The sequence below is a fragment of the Sinohyriopsis cumingii genome, chromosome 5, assembly GCF_028554795.1.
Source record: "Sinohyriopsis cumingii isolate HCF-2022 chromosome 5, ASM2855479v2, whole genome shotgun sequence".
Classification (NCBI taxonomy): Eukaryota; Metazoa; Mollusca; class Bivalvia; order Unionida; family Unionidae; genus Sinohyriopsis; species Sinohyriopsis cumingii.
The window spans coordinates 72,121,184-72,143,079 of record NC_142965.1 but is presented as its reverse complement, the minus strand read 5'-3'; the positions used below and the strand labels follow the sequence as shown (position 1 = coordinate 72,143,079).

At 37.2% G+C, this 21,896-nt stretch overlaps 1 protein-coding gene and 1 pseudogene across 4 annotated transcripts in view; one reads left to right on the top strand and one right to left on the bottom strand.

The window, feature by feature from the left end:
• The window catches only part of LOC149799426 (uncharacterized), a 56,512-nt gene that overhangs the window by 14,372 nt on the left and 20,244 nt on the right, over positions 1-21,896 (bottom strand). Inside the window, exons 1-5 of one of the 4 annotated variants that reach the window (XM_089958774.1) lie at positions 14,021-14,096; positions 1,910-2,071; positions 1,584-1,607; positions 1,118-1,222; positions 378-478 (exon numbers count right to left, since the gene is read on the bottom strand). In XM_089958774.1, the coding sequence (XP_089814900.1) occupies positions 378-478; positions 1,118-1,222; positions 1,584-1,607; positions 1,910-1,976 (297 nt within the window). In that variant the 5' untranslated portion in view covers positions 1,977-2,071; positions 14,021-14,096. Of the gene's footprint in view, positions 1-377; positions 479-1,117; positions 1,223-1,583; positions 1,608-1,909; positions 2,072-3,884; positions 3,996-14,020; positions 14,097-21,896 lie in introns of those variants that run through there. The other 3 variants (XM_089958776.1, XM_089958777.1, XM_089958775.1) reach the window with 3 other exon arrangements.
• On the top strand, positions 18,941-20,790 carry LOC149799427 (uncharacterized; annotated as a pseudogene).

Genomic DNA, 21,896 nt, shown 5'->3' with positions numbered 1-21,896 from the left:
AGGATTGTTTTCATGTAATATATATCCTAGTGGATTCCAGGCTCAGGCTTGGCCAATGCTGGTACGTGAGAAAGTCGCTTCTGGTGTATCGGTGGTTCTTACTGGGTTTTCCTGGGTTAACCTGGACTAGACCCACCATTGGCTGCCATATATAGCCTGTTGTGTGATATGAAATGGCTATGACCAGTAGGTTCATAAGGGGGATGGAGGGTGATAAGTATTTTGCTCCGGGCGCCAGAGGTCTTGGCGCACCAATTCCACGGGCAGCAGAGATCGTGGCGCCAAAACCTTTCTAAGCCTCAATCTTCATTTAGCTTTCGTTCGCCACTGGCGTTAAACCCTAAAACAACCACCAACAACCCACCATCTACACCTACCCCTATCTGTATCCCACCTATATAGCCATTAACATCGTATAGCAACATCACGGAAGGGTCATCGTTTTTCCAATATCTCTTGCCAACGAAATGTCTCCAAGCTGAAATTGCGAAGTATAAACATATTCTAAGTAAGGTTTACGCTATACAAGTATCAAAGTTCTGCCCAAAAACACAACAACCAGCATGCTCAGCTCAAATCGTATACATTGGTTTGACTAAATATGAAAGTTGAAGACGAGAGTACTACCCAAAGTTTCGCTCTCAGTTGAGCATTAAACGAAGTGCATACTAAATTTACGTGTTTGTTATAACCAATATGGTGATTAATATTGTAAACAATTCTGCATAGACAGTTAATAGTTGTTATTCACGACACAATTTTGCCTCAAAAGCGTCTACTGGATTATGAATTGACAAATCAGAGTCACTAAAAATCATTAGTAAGAGCAGGATGAAACTTTAAATTTCATATTAAAGTCGACAGAGAACTCTCGGAGGTATTGATCCTCTAAATACCTATCGTGTTGCATTGTCTTACGAAGCCAAAAATAATTCCTATAAATTACGAATAAATCTACATTTATCTGTAATGACTGTGTAACAGTTTCTAAACGGAATTAGTTATATTAGGAATAAAGTTCGTCTACATGCATATCATCTAAAGCAACCGAAAAGAGGACATAAAATCGTGAAATTGTTTGCATTTCCAGGATATGTATTCGTACTGTATTGCCTACCACTGCAATCCGACTTCATGACCCATCCTTCAGACATGGCGTCCTGCTCTGTTTTTGGCATGGAGGCGAAGTTATTCGGGTTGAATGGATCCATTCCCCACGTTACTAAATGATATAAATAAATAAATAACACTGAGGGTTAAGTTAATACATGTTAGTAGCATACTAATGTGTCGCTAGAATACGCAAAAATAATAAAACCTGCTATCCTACAGAAGATTTTGTATTTCGAGAATCTCGAATGCAACGTACATAGTTTGTCCCTAATATCATGAATGTGTTAGATTTTCAATAATGGCGCTAATTTAATGATTCCCAGCATAAAAATCAAAATGAATAAACCAATGGCTTATTAATCAGTTTTAAGATTAATTAAAACATTAAGACCTGCCAAACAATATAAAGATAATTGTTATTTAGACCTTTTATTATTCAACATTCGAATATTTTATAGGATAGTTCTTACCTCTGAGATTGTCCCATTGTGTCCCTGAAAGATATGAAATTTGTAGAGAGGATGAATAAATGAACAATTAAGAATAAAACTATACCAATTTTAAATTGAAACACTGGACATGTGTAATAATGACTTCAGTGTACGACACTACTTGTATAGCTTAAGATATTGTTTGTTATTAAGGGTCACTTCATAAACAAATCGATTCAGTACTACCTATTCACTATAACTGTCAACGAGGAATTATAAACCCTTAGCCTTTCTGTGAAGATTTGCAATCATTTCAAGTCTCTATTTTACCCAAGCAAAGTAACGCTTGCTCAGATTTAACTTACCTTTGAGCACGATACCTCCAGCACTCAGAGGAAGAATAACAATAATGAGGACAACGATTGAATCCATTTTGCCTGCAGATCAGAGATAGGGTGTTCGTTATGTAGAGTTCTACCTTGTAAAGGCCAGCGGCTTGAATCCTCGATTGTATCAGATCTAGGTGTCTGTTCTCGTTATAAATCAGAATATGGATGTTAACTTTAGATAAGGCAGAGACAAATACTATAATAAATCTGAAAATTAAATGGGAGTGTTAACGTTTGTAACCAGTTATCTCGTTAGGAAAGTATTTGCAAGAATAAAAGCAAAATAAACCAACAACAGCAAAAGGCATTCTTAAAAATGAATAAATATAATGACAATCAATTAACGCAAAAATAATGTTTTGAAGTTAGATCTACCTAATTTAGTTGTGTTAGTAATTTCCAGAAAATTTCTACTTAATACACAATTCGTACATCTTTAAGTCATCTTCCCAGAGAACACAGAGACTGAACCGCAGGACGTCTCAAACTCCAGATGTTCGTAATTTACACTCAAAGTACCAGTGCCTGCACAGGCGACTAATTCATGAAATATTTCCTTCACGTCGAGCTGTTCATATTCTTAACTTTATACTAAGATCAATCATGCTCCTAGCACAATCTGCACACACAGACTCAAACACGGACACAAATACACACCCATATATATATATATATATATATATATATATATATATATATATATATATATATATATATATAAAATAAGTAATCGATGTATAACTATGTAGTTTACGTCATTACGGAAATTCCCGAGTAAGACAAGAAGATAAAAAAGCTGTATTTTTCACTAATGAATTTTGAATGTCACACCTACATCTCTATGGGGGGCTCCGAGTGGCCGAGTGGTCTAAAGCGCTCTCCGTTACGGATCACTGCCATTTCACCTCTGTCTGCGCCGGTTCGAGTCTCAGATTCAGCCAATGTGGGTATGTGAGAAAGCTTGCCAGTAGCTTCTCGTGGGTCGGTGGTTCTTTCCGGGGCTTTCCCCTGGTTCTTCCTCCACCATTAATACTGGCCGCCATGTATAGCCTATCGTGTGCTGAAAAATGGCGTTAAACCCCACAACAACAACAACTACATCTCTATGTATGATTCGGAATTGCATAGTCTGGCATGTCTCATTTATGCAGACATTGTGTTAAAATGGGATGTTGTAAAAACAGTAAGTGCCTAATTAAACGTTTCCAGAAACCTTTCGTACTTTTTAATATTTTTAAATTTATTACCATGTGGTTTTGTGATAAGGAAATGGAGCTATTGTAACACTGTGAAAATATGGTAAGATTTTCGCGAGAGTAATTGTGTTCCATTTTACTTTTATCTAATTTCTTAAGTCCACCATATATTTTATCGCCTGTTGATTATTGAGTGTATGTTATGTTTACTATAATCTCTGATAACTGGCATGCATATATCTTGAAATCGTACTGAAAGTTTCCCTCCTATAATATCAATATATATTTGCCTACTGTATCAATGGAATAACTTGTAAATTGTTGCATTCATTACCAACACTTGTTTTATCAACAATCTCTCCAATGTCGGCAAAGTGTCTTTTATAGAATGTCAGCTAGAATAGTAGCTTAGTCATCTTACGTTTATTACAGATCATACATTACAACTTACGCAACGATTTTATCTTCTGTGAGCGGAGGTATATATATATATATATATTTATTTATTTCTTCTCATGTTACGAGTTTACGCTTTTAAGACGACTACGAGCAAGCAAACGAAGTTTAATCAGCGTTTGATTTCAAAAGTTTCTTTTAAAGTCACAATCTGTATATCACGATAGGAATGTACCGTTAAAAGTTTTAGATACAACAATATGCACATATACAATCCAATAACAAGTTTTTGACTACAATAAAAGCAGACCAAAAATGTATACCATCACCCACATTTTGACCACTGTCCAAACACTTACAAGGATCTGCTTACGTTAACCAGGGAAGAGTTCTCGACCATCCAACAAAGCTCTCGGCCACCCAACAATCCAAATGAACAATCCAAAAACGTCTTGCCTAGTGTCCCCACGCTTAATTAAAAGGAAAGGTTAGAACGAAATTCAACAGATCTACTATCCATCTCATCATTTCTACCATCCATCACCCCATACATACTACCCAAAGCGCCTTGCTATAGTGAACAGTTTTAAAGATGGAAATTAATTTCACATACTAGCACACACCACGTACACCACTCATAACACCATAAACTCTATTTAAAATCCTTTTTGTCGATAATTGAATTGATTGCGTGTGTAAATACGTGAGTGTGTATCCACAGCATAAAAGTTAGACAAAACGAGAATGAGATGTTAGGCTGAAAAACGCTTGGATATATATATATATATATATATATATATATATATATATATATATATATATATATATATATATATATATATTAAGATCGGAAAATATCCCATCCATTCGGCGATGCGAACATGAGAGAGAGAAAGAGAGTGAAATATAGAGAGATAGTATATATTCATTCGGTTTAAATTAAATCACAGGACAGCTCGATTTCAAAATTCGATAATTTTAATCATCAAAGGAAGTTTTTCAAACACCAACTACAAATCAATAACTCAACAATTGTAAACAAGATTATATTTAAAGGAGACCAGAAACCAATGGAAAATAGATTGATAATACAAGCGCTATAGAAGAAAACCTTATTGTGAAGTATCATCTGCGACCGTAATGCACATATTTAAATATTGGCATATCTCCTAGGAACTGAATTTCCGTGACCTCGTATGCAAAATGTCTGCGACTATTCGGTTACTATCGGGATGTGACATCATAGTAGCAATTTCAGCATACCAAGTGGGAGTTGCCAGTTTTGCGTTCCTTACGGGTGTAATAGCACAATAACAAAAGCTTGTGGACAACATTTTGTTTTTCTTTTCCAAAAAGACAAAGACATAAAGAAGTTATAGATACATTATTACAAGCGAGTCGATTTCAAAGCAACACCATACAGCACTCTGTGCTCATTAAATTTCTCAAAGGAATATTACGAGAGAAATCCTGTAAAAATGGCAGCTCTAGGTTATGCAAATGCTAGACCAAGACTAAAAGTTGGCGCTGTTCCAGACATACGGTTGAATATTTTAAATCCTGGGAAAAGTTACGAAAGTAGAATGCCGATTAAGTGACCACAAAATGCAACAATATATTCACAGATCTTTTATTTACACCAGCAGTGCTAAAGAAATCTGATAGTCCGACACCCGGGGCCCCTCTGATGTTAGTTCGGGTCCATCCTGTATTCAAACACCGAATGATACATTGGTGTGGACGACCAATCAAATCCAGCATTTAACATATTAAAGGGACTGAGAAGATAAAGAACCTCATAACCTTGACGATCGAACATTATGGCAATAACTTGAAGAGCAGATAGAGAAGACAAAGATATAGCCATACTAGGATGTTCAGAGTTCCGAGAATAACATGGAGAACAAATGAGATAGTCTACTTTACGAAAGCTTGTAATGGGTGTTGAATAATTTAAAATACTAAAAGATCTAAGAACCAAGTCAATATTTGGATCAACACGATACAAAATACAATAACTAAAGTAGAATACAATTAAGTCCATGTACAACACCATCGCGGGAAGTGTGACTCTACACCCTTCATAAATATTGGACTCCTAAATGTATCAACAATGTGACATGGGAAGCAAATAAATGTTTGTTTAATTTTTAATGTTTTTATTGTTTTCTATTTTTTCATTACGTAGAATGAAATAGGCTGTAAATCCATTTAGAAATCAAGATGAGGCGTTTAATATTGCGCTGCACTCCCACTCCGTCAATAGCCTCCTTTCTTGATCCCGATTTTACCCACACCTATTTACACCTGTTGTGCATTTATTGTCCTCCCGCCCCCTCCCAAAAGGAAACAAATTCTATTTTGAGTCGTTCTTGTATTTAGAGAAAACGTTTAACATAGTTTCATTCTTATGGTATTTGATTAAATACACAATATATTATACACACTTCTAATATTATATTTCAAAGATTTAAGATGGAATTCTCGACCTTACCGGCAGATCCACTCACGTGGACATATAAACAATCTTTACAATATAAACTGTGCACTTTTCTGATATTGACTATGATGAAACTGGTTGCCGTTGGAGTATTACGATGACGACACAAAGACTACGACCATGACGATAAGAGTAGACAGGCTGTTAATGGGCGGGCGCTTCAGAACTGCGGCAGTGAAGAAAACTAAATACATTTTTTTAATTCTTAAAAATCCCAAGATAATAGTCCTAGCTTCTCTTATAGAGGAAAAAAGTGTTAACCCTACGGTTTGGTTAGCTAGTATTTTAAACTGTTTTGTTTGATTGCTGACCGATTCGTTGGATTACGTGGGTACAGCGTCAGCCTCGGATGCGTCAGGTCGCGGGTTTGAATCTCAGCCGAGTCATTCCAAGTAGTTATAAAATGGTACAAGCTTGGCGCTCAGTATTACAAGGTTAGCGTAAGGACTAGTCGGTCTGATGTCAGGATAATTTGGCTGGGTGGGACATGATGCTACGTATCCGTGTGATGATGCCTAGGTGCTAGGCATCACTATAAACAGCCACACAATACAAACACACACACACACACACACGCTGTTTCTTTGAGAAGGAAAAAAAAAACTAGCAAAACGGTACCTCTATTTCGGTAAATCGGAGATCCTGCCTCTCAAAATGTAAACCTTTTATAGCAGTTGGCAAGTGAGGGCGCATATTAAATCCCCAATCAGGATTTTTGGAATACAAATATACCGTAAACCAGAGTCACTGCTGTCGAGCTCTCACGTAAATGCTAACAACGCTATCGCTTTTCGACCTCTACTATACTTAATCCATCTCCGTATTACTCTTGATGTTTGTTTCCCTTTCAATGTTTAAAACATGCTATGAAACAGTTTACTTTCTTCACTGGCTTGAAAGACATTAAATGCAATTCAAATAACGTTTCTTATTATATAGTTGATATTGTTAGTCGTATAGGTCGATAGGACTACCGTATTCATTCCATTCACTTCCATCCCAACACCACCACACTCACCCACAACGTTTGTGGCATCTCACTATTATCCACAACAGACAGCATTTTTAAAATTACTTTAAATGACAGTATGTTTATTTATATAAGACTCCGTGCATGCATGTATGTATGTGTGTATATGTATGTGTGTGTGTATGTATGTATGTATGTATGTATGTATGAGTATATATGTATGAGGGAAAGAGAGAGAGAGCGAGAGACGAAAACACTAATGCATTTAGCAGCGTGCTCAGGAAAGGTAATATACATGGGAGTGGAAAGGTATTACAATTTGAATTTAGAGTTACAAACCATATGTTGCTATACTGACGTTCTTCATAGTGTTAATATAGAGTTTAGCAAGTTACATACATCAAGTTTATATTGAATAACATTCTACTGCATTGTACTGCATTCGATACTGATCAAGCTTACGTGTACTTACTTACAGGTATCAGTAATAAGCTACGGCCATTAACATCATTACAAAGACTGATCGAGTTTACATTAATACATCAACTACACCAATGCACTCATGCGACAATAAGCACATGTTACACTGGACAACAAATTTTTACAAAAGTCATGTTACTGAAATAAAATTAGTCAATTCTTATCAATTTTTATGTGCTGAACACGAATATGACAGTCAAATTGCAAAATTGGCTCTAGTTTTTTTGTAATCTGCAAGAAATTAATGTTTACATAACGAAATGCATTCCAATAGTAAAAGGTCAACTGTAATAGCCTACCTATAAAAAATCAAGTCATTGACTACATCTTAGATTTCTTCGCCTGTCTCTTGTACAGCTGTTCGGGAGCATCTCTGAGGAGTGTCCAGCAGTAGTCAGCCAGCATTGTAGTGGACCATTTTCCCTGGTATCTTTGTTCCATTGTTGCGATATCTTGATGAAAACGTTCGCCGTGTTCATCACTAACAATACCACAGTTGCTAGGAAAGAAATCCAAATGGGAATGAAGGAAGTGAATCTTTAGAGACATATTGCAGCCAAGTTTCTTATACTTCATCAACATGTCTTCTACTAGTTCCTTATAGTTTTCTGCCCTAACATTTCCGAGGAAGTTTGTAGAAACTAGGCGAAAAGCATTCCATGCTTGTTTCGCGTCACCTTCCAGCAAGTTGTTGAACCGGTCATCTTTGAAAAGCTCTCGAATCTGAGGACCCACAAAAACTCCCTCTTTAATCTTTGCTTCGCTGAGTCGAGGGAATTTTTCATGCAGGTATTGGAATGCTGGCAAAGTCCGGTCAATGGCTTTCACGAAGTTCTTCATCAAACCTAGTTTGATGTGAAGGGGTGGTAGCAAGATTTTCTGAGCCTCAACCAGAGCTGGGTGTTGGATATTCTTCTCTCCAATGGCTACATTCTGCCTGTGAGTCCATTCCTTCCTCATGTAGTGCATTTCCCTTGCTCGGCTATCCCACTCGCATAAGAAACACATGTATTTTGTATATCCTTGCTGCAGTCCCATTAAAAGGGCAACTACCTTCAAATCACCACAGAGGTGCCAGCTGTACTTGTTATACTCAATGGAATTCAGTAGCTGCCTTAAGTTATCGTATGTCTCTTTCATGTGGACAGCATACGCTACTGGAATAGATGGAAGAATGTTTCCATTGTGCAAAAGCACAGCCTTGAGACTCAGTTTCGAAGAGTCCACAAATAGTCTCCATTCTTGTGGGTCATGAGTGATTTTTAAGGCATTCATGAGGCCCTCAATATCGGAACAGAATATCAGATTACTTTCCTTTCTGAAGAAAGGCTCCAATTGCTGGTGGCGCTTTCGATATGCAGTAATTGTGACATCTTCTTCTAGAAGATTCCATTGTTGGAGTCTTGATCCTAGCAATTCTGCCTTGTTCTTTGATAAGTCCAAATCACGAATCAGGTCATTTAGTTCTTCCTGTGTTATTCTGTGTGGGGTTGATGATGCACCACAGTGAAAATCTGGATCACTGCATGCTGATGGACCAGGAGAAGAACAGGTCGACTCACCTTTGTCTTCGTCAGATGAATCAAGAGAATATTCTGCTGGAGGTTCTGGAATAGGAAGTCCCTCACCATGTGGAACTGGTCTCACTGCAGACGGAATGTTTGGGCAGACTATTCTCGACTTCTTTCGCTTCGTTATTCCGCCGGAAAGAGGAGGAACCAAGCAGAAGTAACAGTCATTTAGGTGGTTGCTTGGCTCTCTCCACACCATTGGGACTGCAAACGGCATTGATGACCTTTTGCAATTCAACCACTGTGAAAGCTGTGTTGTACATGTAGCACAGCATATATGCGGAGCCCAAGGCTTCGTCTTGGTCACCAACCTTGCATCCGAAGTAAAGATGATATGCCTTCTTCACTTGAGAATTGATACTTTTCTTCTGGTTGGCAAATGTCACTTCCCCACAAATATAGCAAAAATTGTCCGCGGTATTAACACACTTTCGAGGCATTACTGTTCTTTATTGTACGTAAATGGATAAAATAATAAGTTTTATGTAACAGTAGCTTGAACTGTCTCGCACAACGTCTAAAATATTTTAAATGCTGAACCTATCTGATTGGGCTTTATATAGTACACTGCTTACGTCAGCTTCAGCAGCCGCCTGGCATTAGTATAATAGGCCTATACATGTATAGTACACTGCTGACGTCAACTTACTTCAGCAGCCGCATGGCATTAGTATTGCATTGCATCAGAAAATGATGCAATCAACTGTGGATGATGTGAGCATGATGGTATTATGCAATGTTACATCATTATTCCGGATGTTGCTGCAGTCCTACTGGAGAAATTTACACAGTGAAACATAGAAAATGAGGTATATGAATATCTTCAAAACGAGAGCCAATACAAATTTTTCACGGTTATATTCGTGTTCGGCACACCAAAATACTACAGATTAGGGCCTTTTCAAGTCAGTAATGATTTCACTGTTGACCAGTGTTATATCCAATCTCAATGATGCCTAAAAAGGAACAACAATTCTGTCCTGAATCCATGGCATTGACCAGAACTCATTAGAATAATTCACGATAGACCCAGAATAATATTGTGGTCCAGTGAACACTTTGAATTTCCAATGAATAATGTTTCCTTTCAAATGGTATCCAAGCACAACATTAAATAGTCTCCATACTGGCAAAGTGACAATTTGCAAATATTCCATATCTTAAAAGAACAACCTGCCCCAATGCATCAAGCGGGAAATAACTTAATTCTTCTAAGAACCCACATGAAGGACCTGCCCAACAAGAAATTAGTGTAAAACTGTAAAATCATGTTTTTATCAGGAATTTGCCCACTAGCTAGTTATTAATCCTATGCAGTCTATTTACTCTTAATATCTTAAAATGGAACCTATACCACTATACAAAATGTAACTAAAATAATCACTACATCCGTGAATAAATAGAACACAACTAGAGATATACGTTAAAATAATCGGTAATGAATATCTTCAATTTGGCGCACTGTCTAAAACAAAACAAAATATTTGTAATGTCACTTGGTCTGTATAATCTAGTCGTTAATTTGATTTTGTCTAAGTCATTATATGACTCTTGAACGTTGTTGGATATAGTAAATCGTAAGTGTAACATTGTAGTTGACGATGACTGGGACAAAATTGACGGGGAAAAAACAATTAAGAAAAATGTGGCGGATTCTTAAAGAGTGGTTTACATTACTTTTATCGACTTGTAAACCAAGACGTTGTTTGGAGGACATAAATGGTCATTATCAGTGCTTTAAATGATGGACAATGTATTTAAGGTTATGCTGAACAAGCAAGGTTATACAATTGTTTTGATTTTTATGTAATATATTTTTGTGCAGCATAATCGCATACGTTATTGGCCTTCTCTCGCTTACCGATGCAATATGTTACAATCACTGGTTTGTTTGTCGGGTAATAAGCATAGTGATTTACACCGTTCTGTAGTCCTGACGGAAAATGCTGTTTCTCAGTGTTCATAGAAGGTCTTTCCACACGTTATTATATCACCTAATGTGATTCTGATTGATCCAAGTAAACTCATGAAATTCTTATGCAGTGTTCTCTTTACTGACTAGCTCCGATCGTATGAAAATTTACTTTTCCCCGTCTTATAGAACTTTTTCTTTATACTACTACTATGAATATTTTGGCGGCCATTCTTCGAATTGACTGACCAGATGTAATTCAGAAAACAGGTCACCTCTTTCTGAATAGGGCGAATTTACCCTATCGGGGCTTGTTATACTATGCACGATAATGCACTATAAAAAAAAACAGCGTTAACCCCAAACAGGAAAAACAACAACAAATAAAATTAATGACATTGGTCCATTGATAGGGTGTCTGAAACGAGGGGTGGGCGGTAATCCTGTAACAAAGAATCACCCCATATAAAAAAGTGGTTTAATTGTTAACTTATAGAAGCAAATAGTTGTCTCTGCTCATCGAAGAATGCAAATATAGTCTGTCAACTTACAGAACGTTAAGCCTATTTAAAACCACAGTATTTTTGCGCGGTAAAATAGCTCAGAGCAGTCAATGTATCTTATGTGACGCAAGTCCCATTGTCTCCTCTTCCAACTCAATTAATGCAAATATCCGGTCACAAACACATTCTTGTAAATATGGAATTTCTTCATCCAGTAAAATTCCTTTCACATGAATATACAACAACTTTCCGTCCTGAAAGTGACACACTCAAAGTATCAACATTGTTGAAGACCCGTTCTTTTATGTGTATTTTAAAAGTAAGAGACAGCCATGAACAACACTAATATTAAAACCGAAAGACAAAACATTAGGCTTCAAGTGTAATGTTTACATTTGTTTCCACATAAATCCAGTAAGTTATTACTGGTTGTACTTCTCTGAAATGTACTATAGTTATGTCACTCATACATTATGCATTTTACACTCTGCGACAAAATGGACTCATTTTGGGGTGGAAACAAATCTTGTTTAAAGACAGAAAACTCTTGGTTAAAGGTAGATAACTCTTGTTTAAGATAGTATTATAAGTGATAAAGTAACACTTATAACTCTCTTCACTATCATAAGTATGCAAACATTGAAGAAATCGGAAATTGGTGAGTCTTGATAAAAATGTATTGGTGCGAGGATAATTACTTTTGCAAGAGGCATTTTCCTGGGTTACATTGCACAACTTTGCTATTATATCTTCAAGCATTATTGTAATGTGTTAGTCTCGGCTACTTCAAAACGACAGTCAAATAAAATGGGGTTGACATAACCCATATCATAAATAGTAATGGCTAAAGTATTAAATACAATTGTGTTAATCAAACACACTGTTTACAATTGCGTTGATCAAAAACATAATTAATGGTGCTGTCGGTTAACACAAATTAATATGCGTCTTAGTGTAATATGCAATGGTGTATTCAGCATATGGAACGAAATGGTGTTAGTATGTTGATACAGTGCATATAATATTCCGTTTAACTGTTGTTACATCTCCACACACAAAAATTATTATAAATATTAAAGTTTAATACTGCGATCTTTATTTTGTAATTCATATATACTTTGATTATTCTTTCGTTGTCCGATTTCCTTCTGTTTGATGTAAATGGCTTTCATTATGGTCCCGTACATCCTAGGGCCGGGGCCTGCTGTAAGGTTTTCAGCAAACTACCCTCAATCATTCGAAAATCACCGGTAACAAATATACATGTCGTTCAAAGCCTAGAACACATATCACAACTCTTAGGTCCTGAACTACAGGTTTTCTATTTTTAAAAAAACTTTCCTTTATTGTCCTAGGTCTCGGTCGACTGGTCTTTCAAAAAGCTTGTATAACAACATACCATCCGGCCCCATCAGCATGCTTAAGATATGCGATACAATCTACTGGCTATCCACAGTTTAATTATCCTAACAATATATGAATACAAGCAATAATGAAATATTTTATATATAGAACGGTCTCCAGATTAAGCTGAATACAAAAATGAATTAAATGAAACACAGGGTGCGAATTTAACATCCGTTGCAATACTGTTATAACTTTCTGCCGAAATATAGCAACCGAATTTAAAGAAAAACATATATTATACGGTTTACTACGGTTTTACATAAAAATCACTTTTACAGATAACACATACTTTGAGGATAGGTGGTGGCTAGACCTTGACGGCCATTTAGCTATAGAGATATATACCCTACAGATATATACTTACTTCACATAAAAGGATAAATGTTGCATGTTTACAGCTAATAAAATTCCCGGACAAGTTCTTAACATCTGCTGCAGCTCAGACTAGGAAGGTGTCATTTTGATATCGGGGAAGGGCAGGAATAATGGGATACATGTTTAAGTCATTTTTTCAAAGAATCATTATTGCTACCAATTACAAAGTGGGCTTAGGAAATTAAACACTGTTTGGTGAATTATTGAATAAAGACAGCAGTAAATAGCAGTGTGCATCCAGATAATTGCGACAATTTTTCAGATGATGTATTGCTCAGACAATTTGTTATTAAACTTGCAATGGGGTGTGACCAGATAATTGCGACAATTTTTTAGATGGCATATTGCGCAGACTAGTGATTTACAGTAGCTATGATAACTTACTGGCAAAACCGCACAATACTGCCCAGTTTCACGCTATGTTTAGTTTTGATAAGATCTTGTATTTTATTTAAGTTCGTATTTTATGTGTACTCGAGAATATTCAAGATCCTAGCATGTTCTCAAGTCTCAAAATTTTCACAGGATTCTTTCTGGTTAATTGTTTTCACTCCTCGTGGACTTTAGAGTCAATTGTCCTTGAGTGGAAGGAGGCTAGGAACACGAAGTTGTTCTGGACCCGAACTACACATAGTTAAACTTCCCAATGAAGAATATTTTTAGGCAACACATTTGCAGTACTCGCGCAGACAGAAACAAAAGTACGTTGAAATGACAAATGACGATCTATAAGCTGGGCCTCTACAGCATGATGAGCATGAAAAAAATAAAACTCACCCACTTCAGCAACGTTGAAAAGAATATCTGTCACACTTAGGCAACACGGATCCGCTCTGGCAAAATGGTTGCGATATATATGTATATATACGCACAGCTATCATTTGATAGGTCTATATATATATATATATATATATATATATATATATATATATATATATATATATATATATATATATATATATATATATATATATATATATATATATTTAACCGTTTACTGAGCTACCTGAAAGCTCTGTGCGCGAAGTCAGCCGAGAGCTTTTAGATCAAATGTATTACGATATTTCTGGCCGGTGGGTAGTCTTTTGCTTCCATATATCAATTAAACTAATGGAACTAAGCTCTTGTTTGGAAAATCAAACATTCTTAAAATCGTGTATATGATTAAATTGCAAGATAGAATAGCAGAAAGCCCATTTCATACCGGATTTAACCGAGTTGCTCCGTAATTATCCGAATAACCTCCCGAGTCACTTTATACTCCAGCCAATCAAACGCTGGTGGGCACATGTACATAACAAACTGGCGTCCATTGTTGTTTAGAAATATTTCAGAAATGAAACGTTGAAGAAATATCCGCTACTTGTATCATCAGAGGTTGCAAAAATCGTTCCAGTCAATGATATGGCATTAAATTCTATCGTCTGCCATCGAGAGACCATTTGCTGTGCAAACAGTGCTCATACGGGCAGGAAAATCGGAACTTGAATTGACCGGAAAACGAATGTCACCATTCAAGAATGCGAGAATGTGTTCGCTACATTTTAGTGCTGATGGTGAAGGAACATATACTGCTTTACGGTCGAGAAATATTCCAGGTTTGTTATACCACATATTAATACTAAAAAAATTCTTGTGTTGGTCAATGAAACGCTTTTATGTAATACGGTGTCATGGTAAAGAAAAAGGTATACAAAATATGTCCTACGGAAAATAAGAATTTTGTATAATTCAGTATCGTAAATTATTTTGATATCGTGACTTTATTCAGTACAGTCTAGTCTAATAACGTCATATTCAAAGTTTCTGTTAACCATCTTAATAATTTATATAATTAAGTAATTCATTGTTAAAGTAGTCTATTTTTAAATTATTAATATTGGGAACATGATACAATGAAACCCCCTCCTAGGCATATTCTTACCTTAAACCTACAGTTAAATGTGTCGTTATTAATCTATATAACGTGTAGAAAATTCTTCTGTCCTTTTTTAAATTCAGACTTTGAAAGTCAAAGAGCTGTTGCAGGTCCACTACTGCTCACTGTATCACACGTGGAATCAAACCTGAGAAATGTTTATGTCTTGTGTTATTCTTATATTTGTCAGTTGATGGTTCACACCTTCTAAATGTATGTCATTATAGTTGATTTCTCACACTTTTGATTGTTAGTCACTACTAATCAGATTTGTTGTGGCCTGACATCACTGTCCGGACTTCATCTTTGATTACCAGTTAATTGTTAAAATAATAACATAGAATACATTATTTTACTACTGTGATTATTGCAACCTATCCTATGTCTTTACTTTTCAATATAATATAAGCAAAGTGCTAGTAAATGTTGCAATGTATAATGTAGTTTCAATCGCTAAAATAATCGTAGTTACAATTTAAACACAAGTGTCTCTCGTTTTCTATATGCCTTTTACATTGAATAATTATATTTTACAGTTCATCAAATCAATCCCGATACCAGCACAGAGAATACAAGAAATATACCAGAGGATCCTAATCCAAATACTGAATCTCAAACAATTGCATACTCTGATACCAGCATAGAGGTTAATTTTGACCGTCACCCCTGCCGGGATATAGACCGCCCACAAAAGATCGTCAGAGGATTCTGTCCTGTGCCATCCTGTCAAGCTGACTCTAGGTGTGACCCATCTTTGTGATGCCCAGCTCAAGGTCACGTCGCCAGGTGTTTCTTTTTCGTCCCCTTCTCCGTTTGCCTTGAGGCTTTCATTTCAATGCCTGCCTAGTAATGTTGGTTGGAGGCTTACGTAGGGTGTGTATTATCCAACCCCACCTTCTGTTCTTGATCTTGTCCTCTACCGGACGCTGGGAGGTTCTCTGCCACAGGTTGGTGTTGCTGATGGTGTCTGGCCAGCGGGTCTGGATAATTCTTCTTAGGCACCTGATGATGAAAGTCTGAACTTTCTTTACGGTCGACTTGGTGGTTTTCCAGGTCTCTACTCCATATAGTAGGACTGACTTCACGTTGGAGTTGAACAGTCTGATCTTGGCAGTCAAGGAAACTTCTTTGGAGCTCCAGATGTTCTTGAGCTATATGAAAGCTGCTCTCGCCTTTCCGATCCTTGCTTTGACATATGCGTCTGTGCCATCCTGCTGGTTGATAATGCTGCCCAGGTACGTGAAGGACTCCAACTCTTGCGGGGGACTTCCTTCCATTGTGACTTAGTTGTTACGGAGATAATTAATCATCAGGATCTTGGTCTTGTTTTTGTGGACCTTGAAGCCAGCCTGTGCTGTTGTGGCTGCCAGTACGTTGGTCTTGTCTTGCATTTGCTGCTGACTATGGGACAAGAGTGCTAGGTCATCGGCAAAGTCCAGGTTCTCAAGTTGACTACACAATGTCCACTGAATCTAATTTCTCCGCCGTTTCGTGGACGTCTTCATAATCCAGTTGATGGTGAGGAGGAAGAGAAATGGCGACTGTAAGCAGCCTTGCTTCGCGCCAGTCTGCACTAGCAGGCTGTATGTGTGCTGTCCTGATTCAATGACTTTGCTGGACACTCGGTTGTAAGTGTTCTGGATCAGGTTTACCACCTTGGTTGGGATGCCGTAGCGGAGAAGAAGTTTCCAGAATCTATTTCGGTCCATGCTGTCGAATACCTTCTCATAATCGACAAAGTTGACCTAGAGTGAAGAATTCCACTCCAACGATTGCTCGACTATGATGCGAAGAGTAGCTATTTAGTCCGTGCACGATCTGTTCTGTCTGAAGCCCGCTTGCTCATCTCGTAACTGTAGGTCAGTAGCCTCCTTCATCCTCTCCAAGAGGACCAGGTTGAAGACTTTCTCTGGTACTGATAAGAATGTGATTCCTCTGTAGTTTGAGCAGTTGCCGAGGTCACCTTTCTTTGGAATCTTGATGAGGTGTCACTCTTTCCAGTCCGTTGGTATTACTTCCTCCTCCCTGATCTTCTTCAAGAGCTGGTATAGCATTTCGACTGAAGCATCCAAGTCTTCTCTGTGGACTTCTGCTGGGACACCATCAGGTCTAGCTGCCTTGTCGTTCTCCAGCTGAGTGATGGCTTTCCTGATCTGGTCTCCGGTGGGATTGACACAGCTTATGGGGGATTTGCGTTGGCTGGATGGATTTCTGGGGGATTTAGTGGGGCTGGCCTGTTCAACAGTTCTTCAAAATGTTCTTTCCATCTCTTAATTTGGTGTTCTGTTCATGCTATTGTCTTTCCCAGCTTGTTCTTTAAAGGTCTCTCTGTTGTGTTGTACTTGCCAAACAGCTTCTTGGTGATGTCATACAGCTTTTTTATGTTTCCACTTCCGGTCGCTTCTTCTGCCTCTGCTGCCATTCCTTCAAAATAGTTTATCTTGTCTATATTGATGGCTCTTTTAACTCCTCTGTTCGCGTCAGTGTACTCTTTTTGTACCTTTACTTTTTTTGTTCTTGTCCTACTGCTATTTACTGCTGGGTTTGTTTCTGTTTACGCTCCTGGACTTTGTGCAATGTTTCGGCTGAAATCGATTCTTTCCGCTGGTGCTTCATGGGACCATGTACTTCTTGGTAGTTGTTGTTCAGCGTCAGTCTGTATTCTTCTTTACTTTTTACATCTTTCAACAGGCTGATGTTATATTTTTTCTTCAATTATTTGTCCATCCAGTTCTTCTTCAGCTTAAGTTTCAGCCTTGCGACAACCAAGTGGTGGTCAGACGCCACATCTGCTCCCCTCTTCACCCTTACATATTGCAGGGATCTTCTGAACTTCTTGGCTATGCATATGCGGTCAATCTGAGTTTCTATCACATGGTATGGTGATATCCATGTCTTTTGTGGATTCTCTTGTGGGGAAAGATGGTAGCCCAATGGCCAGGTTGTTCAGTGCAAAAAGGTCTGCGAATCTCTATCCATTTTCGTTCATCTCGCCCAGGCCGTGGATCCCCATGGCTTGTTCATACCCTGTGTTGTCTGACCCAACTTTGGCATTGAGGTCACCCATGACGATGCTGATGTCTTTGTCTGGGAAGTTCTCTACTATAGTATGTAGTCTGTTGAAAAACTGCTCCTGATCTTTATCTTCCCCGTCATTTGCTGGAGCGTAGCACTGTATGACGTTCATCTTTATTTTCTCCTTCTTGGTTTTAAACGTTACCGTGAGGATTCTGGGCCCATGTCGTTCCCATCCTATCAGTGCATTATATGCTTGCTTTGACAGCAAGAGCACCACCCCCTGAGTATGAGGCGCGATCCTCATGTCCTGAATACAGTAGCATCTCTTCTGTCATCAGTCGTCTTTGTCCAGATTGAGTCCACATTGTCTCACTAATGTCCAATAGGAATATGTTGTAGTTCCGCATCTCTGCTGCTACCTGTGCTGTTTTTTTTTTCCTGCCTCAAACATTGCCTCGCATTCCATTTTGCCATGTTAATTCTCCTGTTTGATAGAAGGGTGGTCTGCTTTATGGCTTCCCAGGGCTCGCGGCTTTCACCACATAAAGCTTCCAGAAGAAGACCCTTCCTCACTAAGGCTTTCAGTTTCTGGTTTTTCTTCTGTTGACGTTTTTGTAGCAAGCTGAGTTTTTCAGGGTCGAGTTGCTAGCCCCACGCTTAACACTCCTTCTTTTACACCCGGGCTTTGGACCGGCAATGGCAGAGTTACCAGAAAAGAGGATACAGCAAATCTACTCGATGCTGCTGATGACATCATTCCAATGACCAAACCTCAAACGACTGCAAATGATGGTAACTTTACTATTACTTTTTCTACCTGTTATACATATAAAATGACATGCTGATTTTAAAACAATTACGTTTGTATTCACATAATTTGCATATGATTATTTTTTTAAGGTAACACTGTTGAACAGTCATCCATTTGATAAATGTATAAAAGTCTTCACATTCCATTTAATGATTGAAAAATGCCAAACAATTATAACCATAATTTCTCTTTGGAACACACATGCTTAAATATTAAACAATCATTATTTTTTAGGTGATCACTGTCTCTCTTTGCAAAAAAAAGGATATTTATATGGCCTTTTAAACGTTTTTTCTTTCTTATTTAATAGACTTGTAACTGCTTATGTCACTAGCCTCTCTTTCCTGTGTTTGAAAATATTTCCTCTAATAATCCCCCATTGTAAAAGATCAGAGACACTATTCCATTAAAATAAAATAGTGTTTTCATCATTATTTTCCAGGATATTACTGGGAGATATGGGGGGGGGGAGGCAACGCTTATCAAATATTTGAAAAGCAAACACAAACGTCCCCCACCAACTTGCAATCATTTTATTTATTTTTACAGATGACGTGATCATTTCTCAACAGTTCTTACTTACTCCACGATGGCCCGCATGTCAAATAAGAAAACGAAAATTATTCTGTGACACTTCATCACAAAACACACCAAAGAAAAACAAAGTATCCATAGGAATGCAAAGACTTTTGAGTACAGACATTAGTATAGGTACAGAGACACAAACTGAAACACCATCTTCATTTTGTCTCAAGTCTATTAAGACAACTCAGACAGATTCCAAGATAACATGTGAGAAGTCACGTCAAGTAAATATTTCAAAAATTGAGAACTTAAAAAATTCAGACAAAGAATTGAAAAGATATAATGGTATTGAAGATTACAAGCTTTTTACAATACTACATAAATATTTAGTGAGTTGTTGCTCTCATATATTAAGTGAAACTATCCCTGGTTATGGTGATCCGACAAACGTTTTCCTCACACAGATTCAGAAAATCAACTTCTTGTACTATACAAATTGAAACGAAATCCTATAGAGTATAGATTCAGTTCTTGTCTCTGATTTTAATATGTCTACAGGCAAAAAATTTTAAATTCTGGATTAAAAGAATGTATATCAAATTTAAGATTATTAAAATATGGCTTTCAAAGGAAAATATTCAAAAACATAAGTCACTATCAAGCAAACAGCATTTTCCAGATCTTGCTGCAATTGCAGATTGTGTAGAATTTAGCAAACGGGTCCGAAGAGGTCCCATAGCTGGAAAACTTGTTTTCAAATTATAAAAATTGTCATACTGTCAAAGCTATGTACACGTCTGCTCCAAAAGGAGCTTTAATTCACTGTTCAGATATGTTTGGTGGCAATTCATCTGATATGGAAAGTTTTGGACAAAGTGATATAGTACACAACGTGCAACGTGGCGATGGTCTCATTGTTGATAAAGGTTTCTTAATAAAAGATTTAATTCAAAGAAAATGAATAACTCTTTATAGACAACCATTTATCTCTGAAAAGAGCAAACAATTTAATTCTCATGACCACAATTCAGGGAGGCTTATAACTATATCAAGATTAACTGTTGAAAATTATAATGCTCCCCTGGCTACATTTGCATTTTTGAAGGAAAAAAGATTTCAATACTGTACATGCCTCTCATGAATGAAATCGATTACAGCTGTGGCTCTTTAACAAATTTAGGACCTTTAATCAGATCAAAGTTTCTGAAAGTGAGAAAAGTCAACCGGAAGAAATTGATGATTGATATGAATCCTGATACGCCTGTATTTAACTAAGCTGATCTGGTTTACACTAGTGGCATATATCATTTTATTCAATGCTCTGGGGACAAAAGGGTAGTGTTAAAATGACTCATGTTTCGTCTGTGTTTTAAAAGACAACAATAAAGCTGCATTTCAAAATAAACATTTTTTTATTATATCATTTGTTATTAGTATACCTCAATAGCAGAACTAGCATAATTAAAATTAATGATATCATAGCGTATGTGATTATGTGCATTCAAACATGCCTTAAGCAAACATTTGTTACAATGAGAGGGGATTTGTATCATAGAAAAGTTATTTTATCCCTTAGCCTGCTATATGTTTATAGTGGGCTGCCTTTTCGTAAAATCTGTAACATTCCATTTGTTACAAAAGCTTAGAGTTACTTATGAAGTTTAACACTTGGGCATGTTTGACTTGCTAAAAGATTGTTCTTCTTGTTGTAGGGTTTAACACCAATTTTCAGCACACGATAGGCTCTACATGGCAGCCAGTATTAATGGTGTAGGAAGAATCCGGGCAAATCCCCGGAAAGAACCACGATCCACGAGAAGCTACTGCCAAGCTTTCTCACATACTCACATTGGCCAAATCTGAGACTCGAACCCACACAGAGGTGAGATGGCAGTGATCCATAAGGGAGAGTGCTTTAGGTGTGTGTGTGTGTGTGTGTGTGTGTAAGTATATATGTACTATTATGCACGTTTCAGATAAAACACATTTGATTGGTAAAACAATTTAATGAGCAAGATACATTACAAGAGACTATAAAGAATTTTCATAATAGCTGTAGATTTGCAGCAATTTGTTTCCCTTGTACTTTTGTAAAATGTTATCAGCCATATACTCATCAAAAAAGGTATTACGTTTTGGCAAGAATCTGTCTACCTATTCTTGACTCAATTCGAATCTCTGACAATGAAAACTTCCAGACTCTGGATGAAGCAAGGCCAAATCACAATACTTTGAAAATGACCTACATACATACAGTTGCATCTGAATTTGGTGATACCAAGCATAATTAGGTTTTAACGCAAAAACTTTGAAGTTCCATGTTGGCTTATTGTTACTGATTTTAATGGGTACTCAGGCTCTTTAGCACTGTCACCAACAGT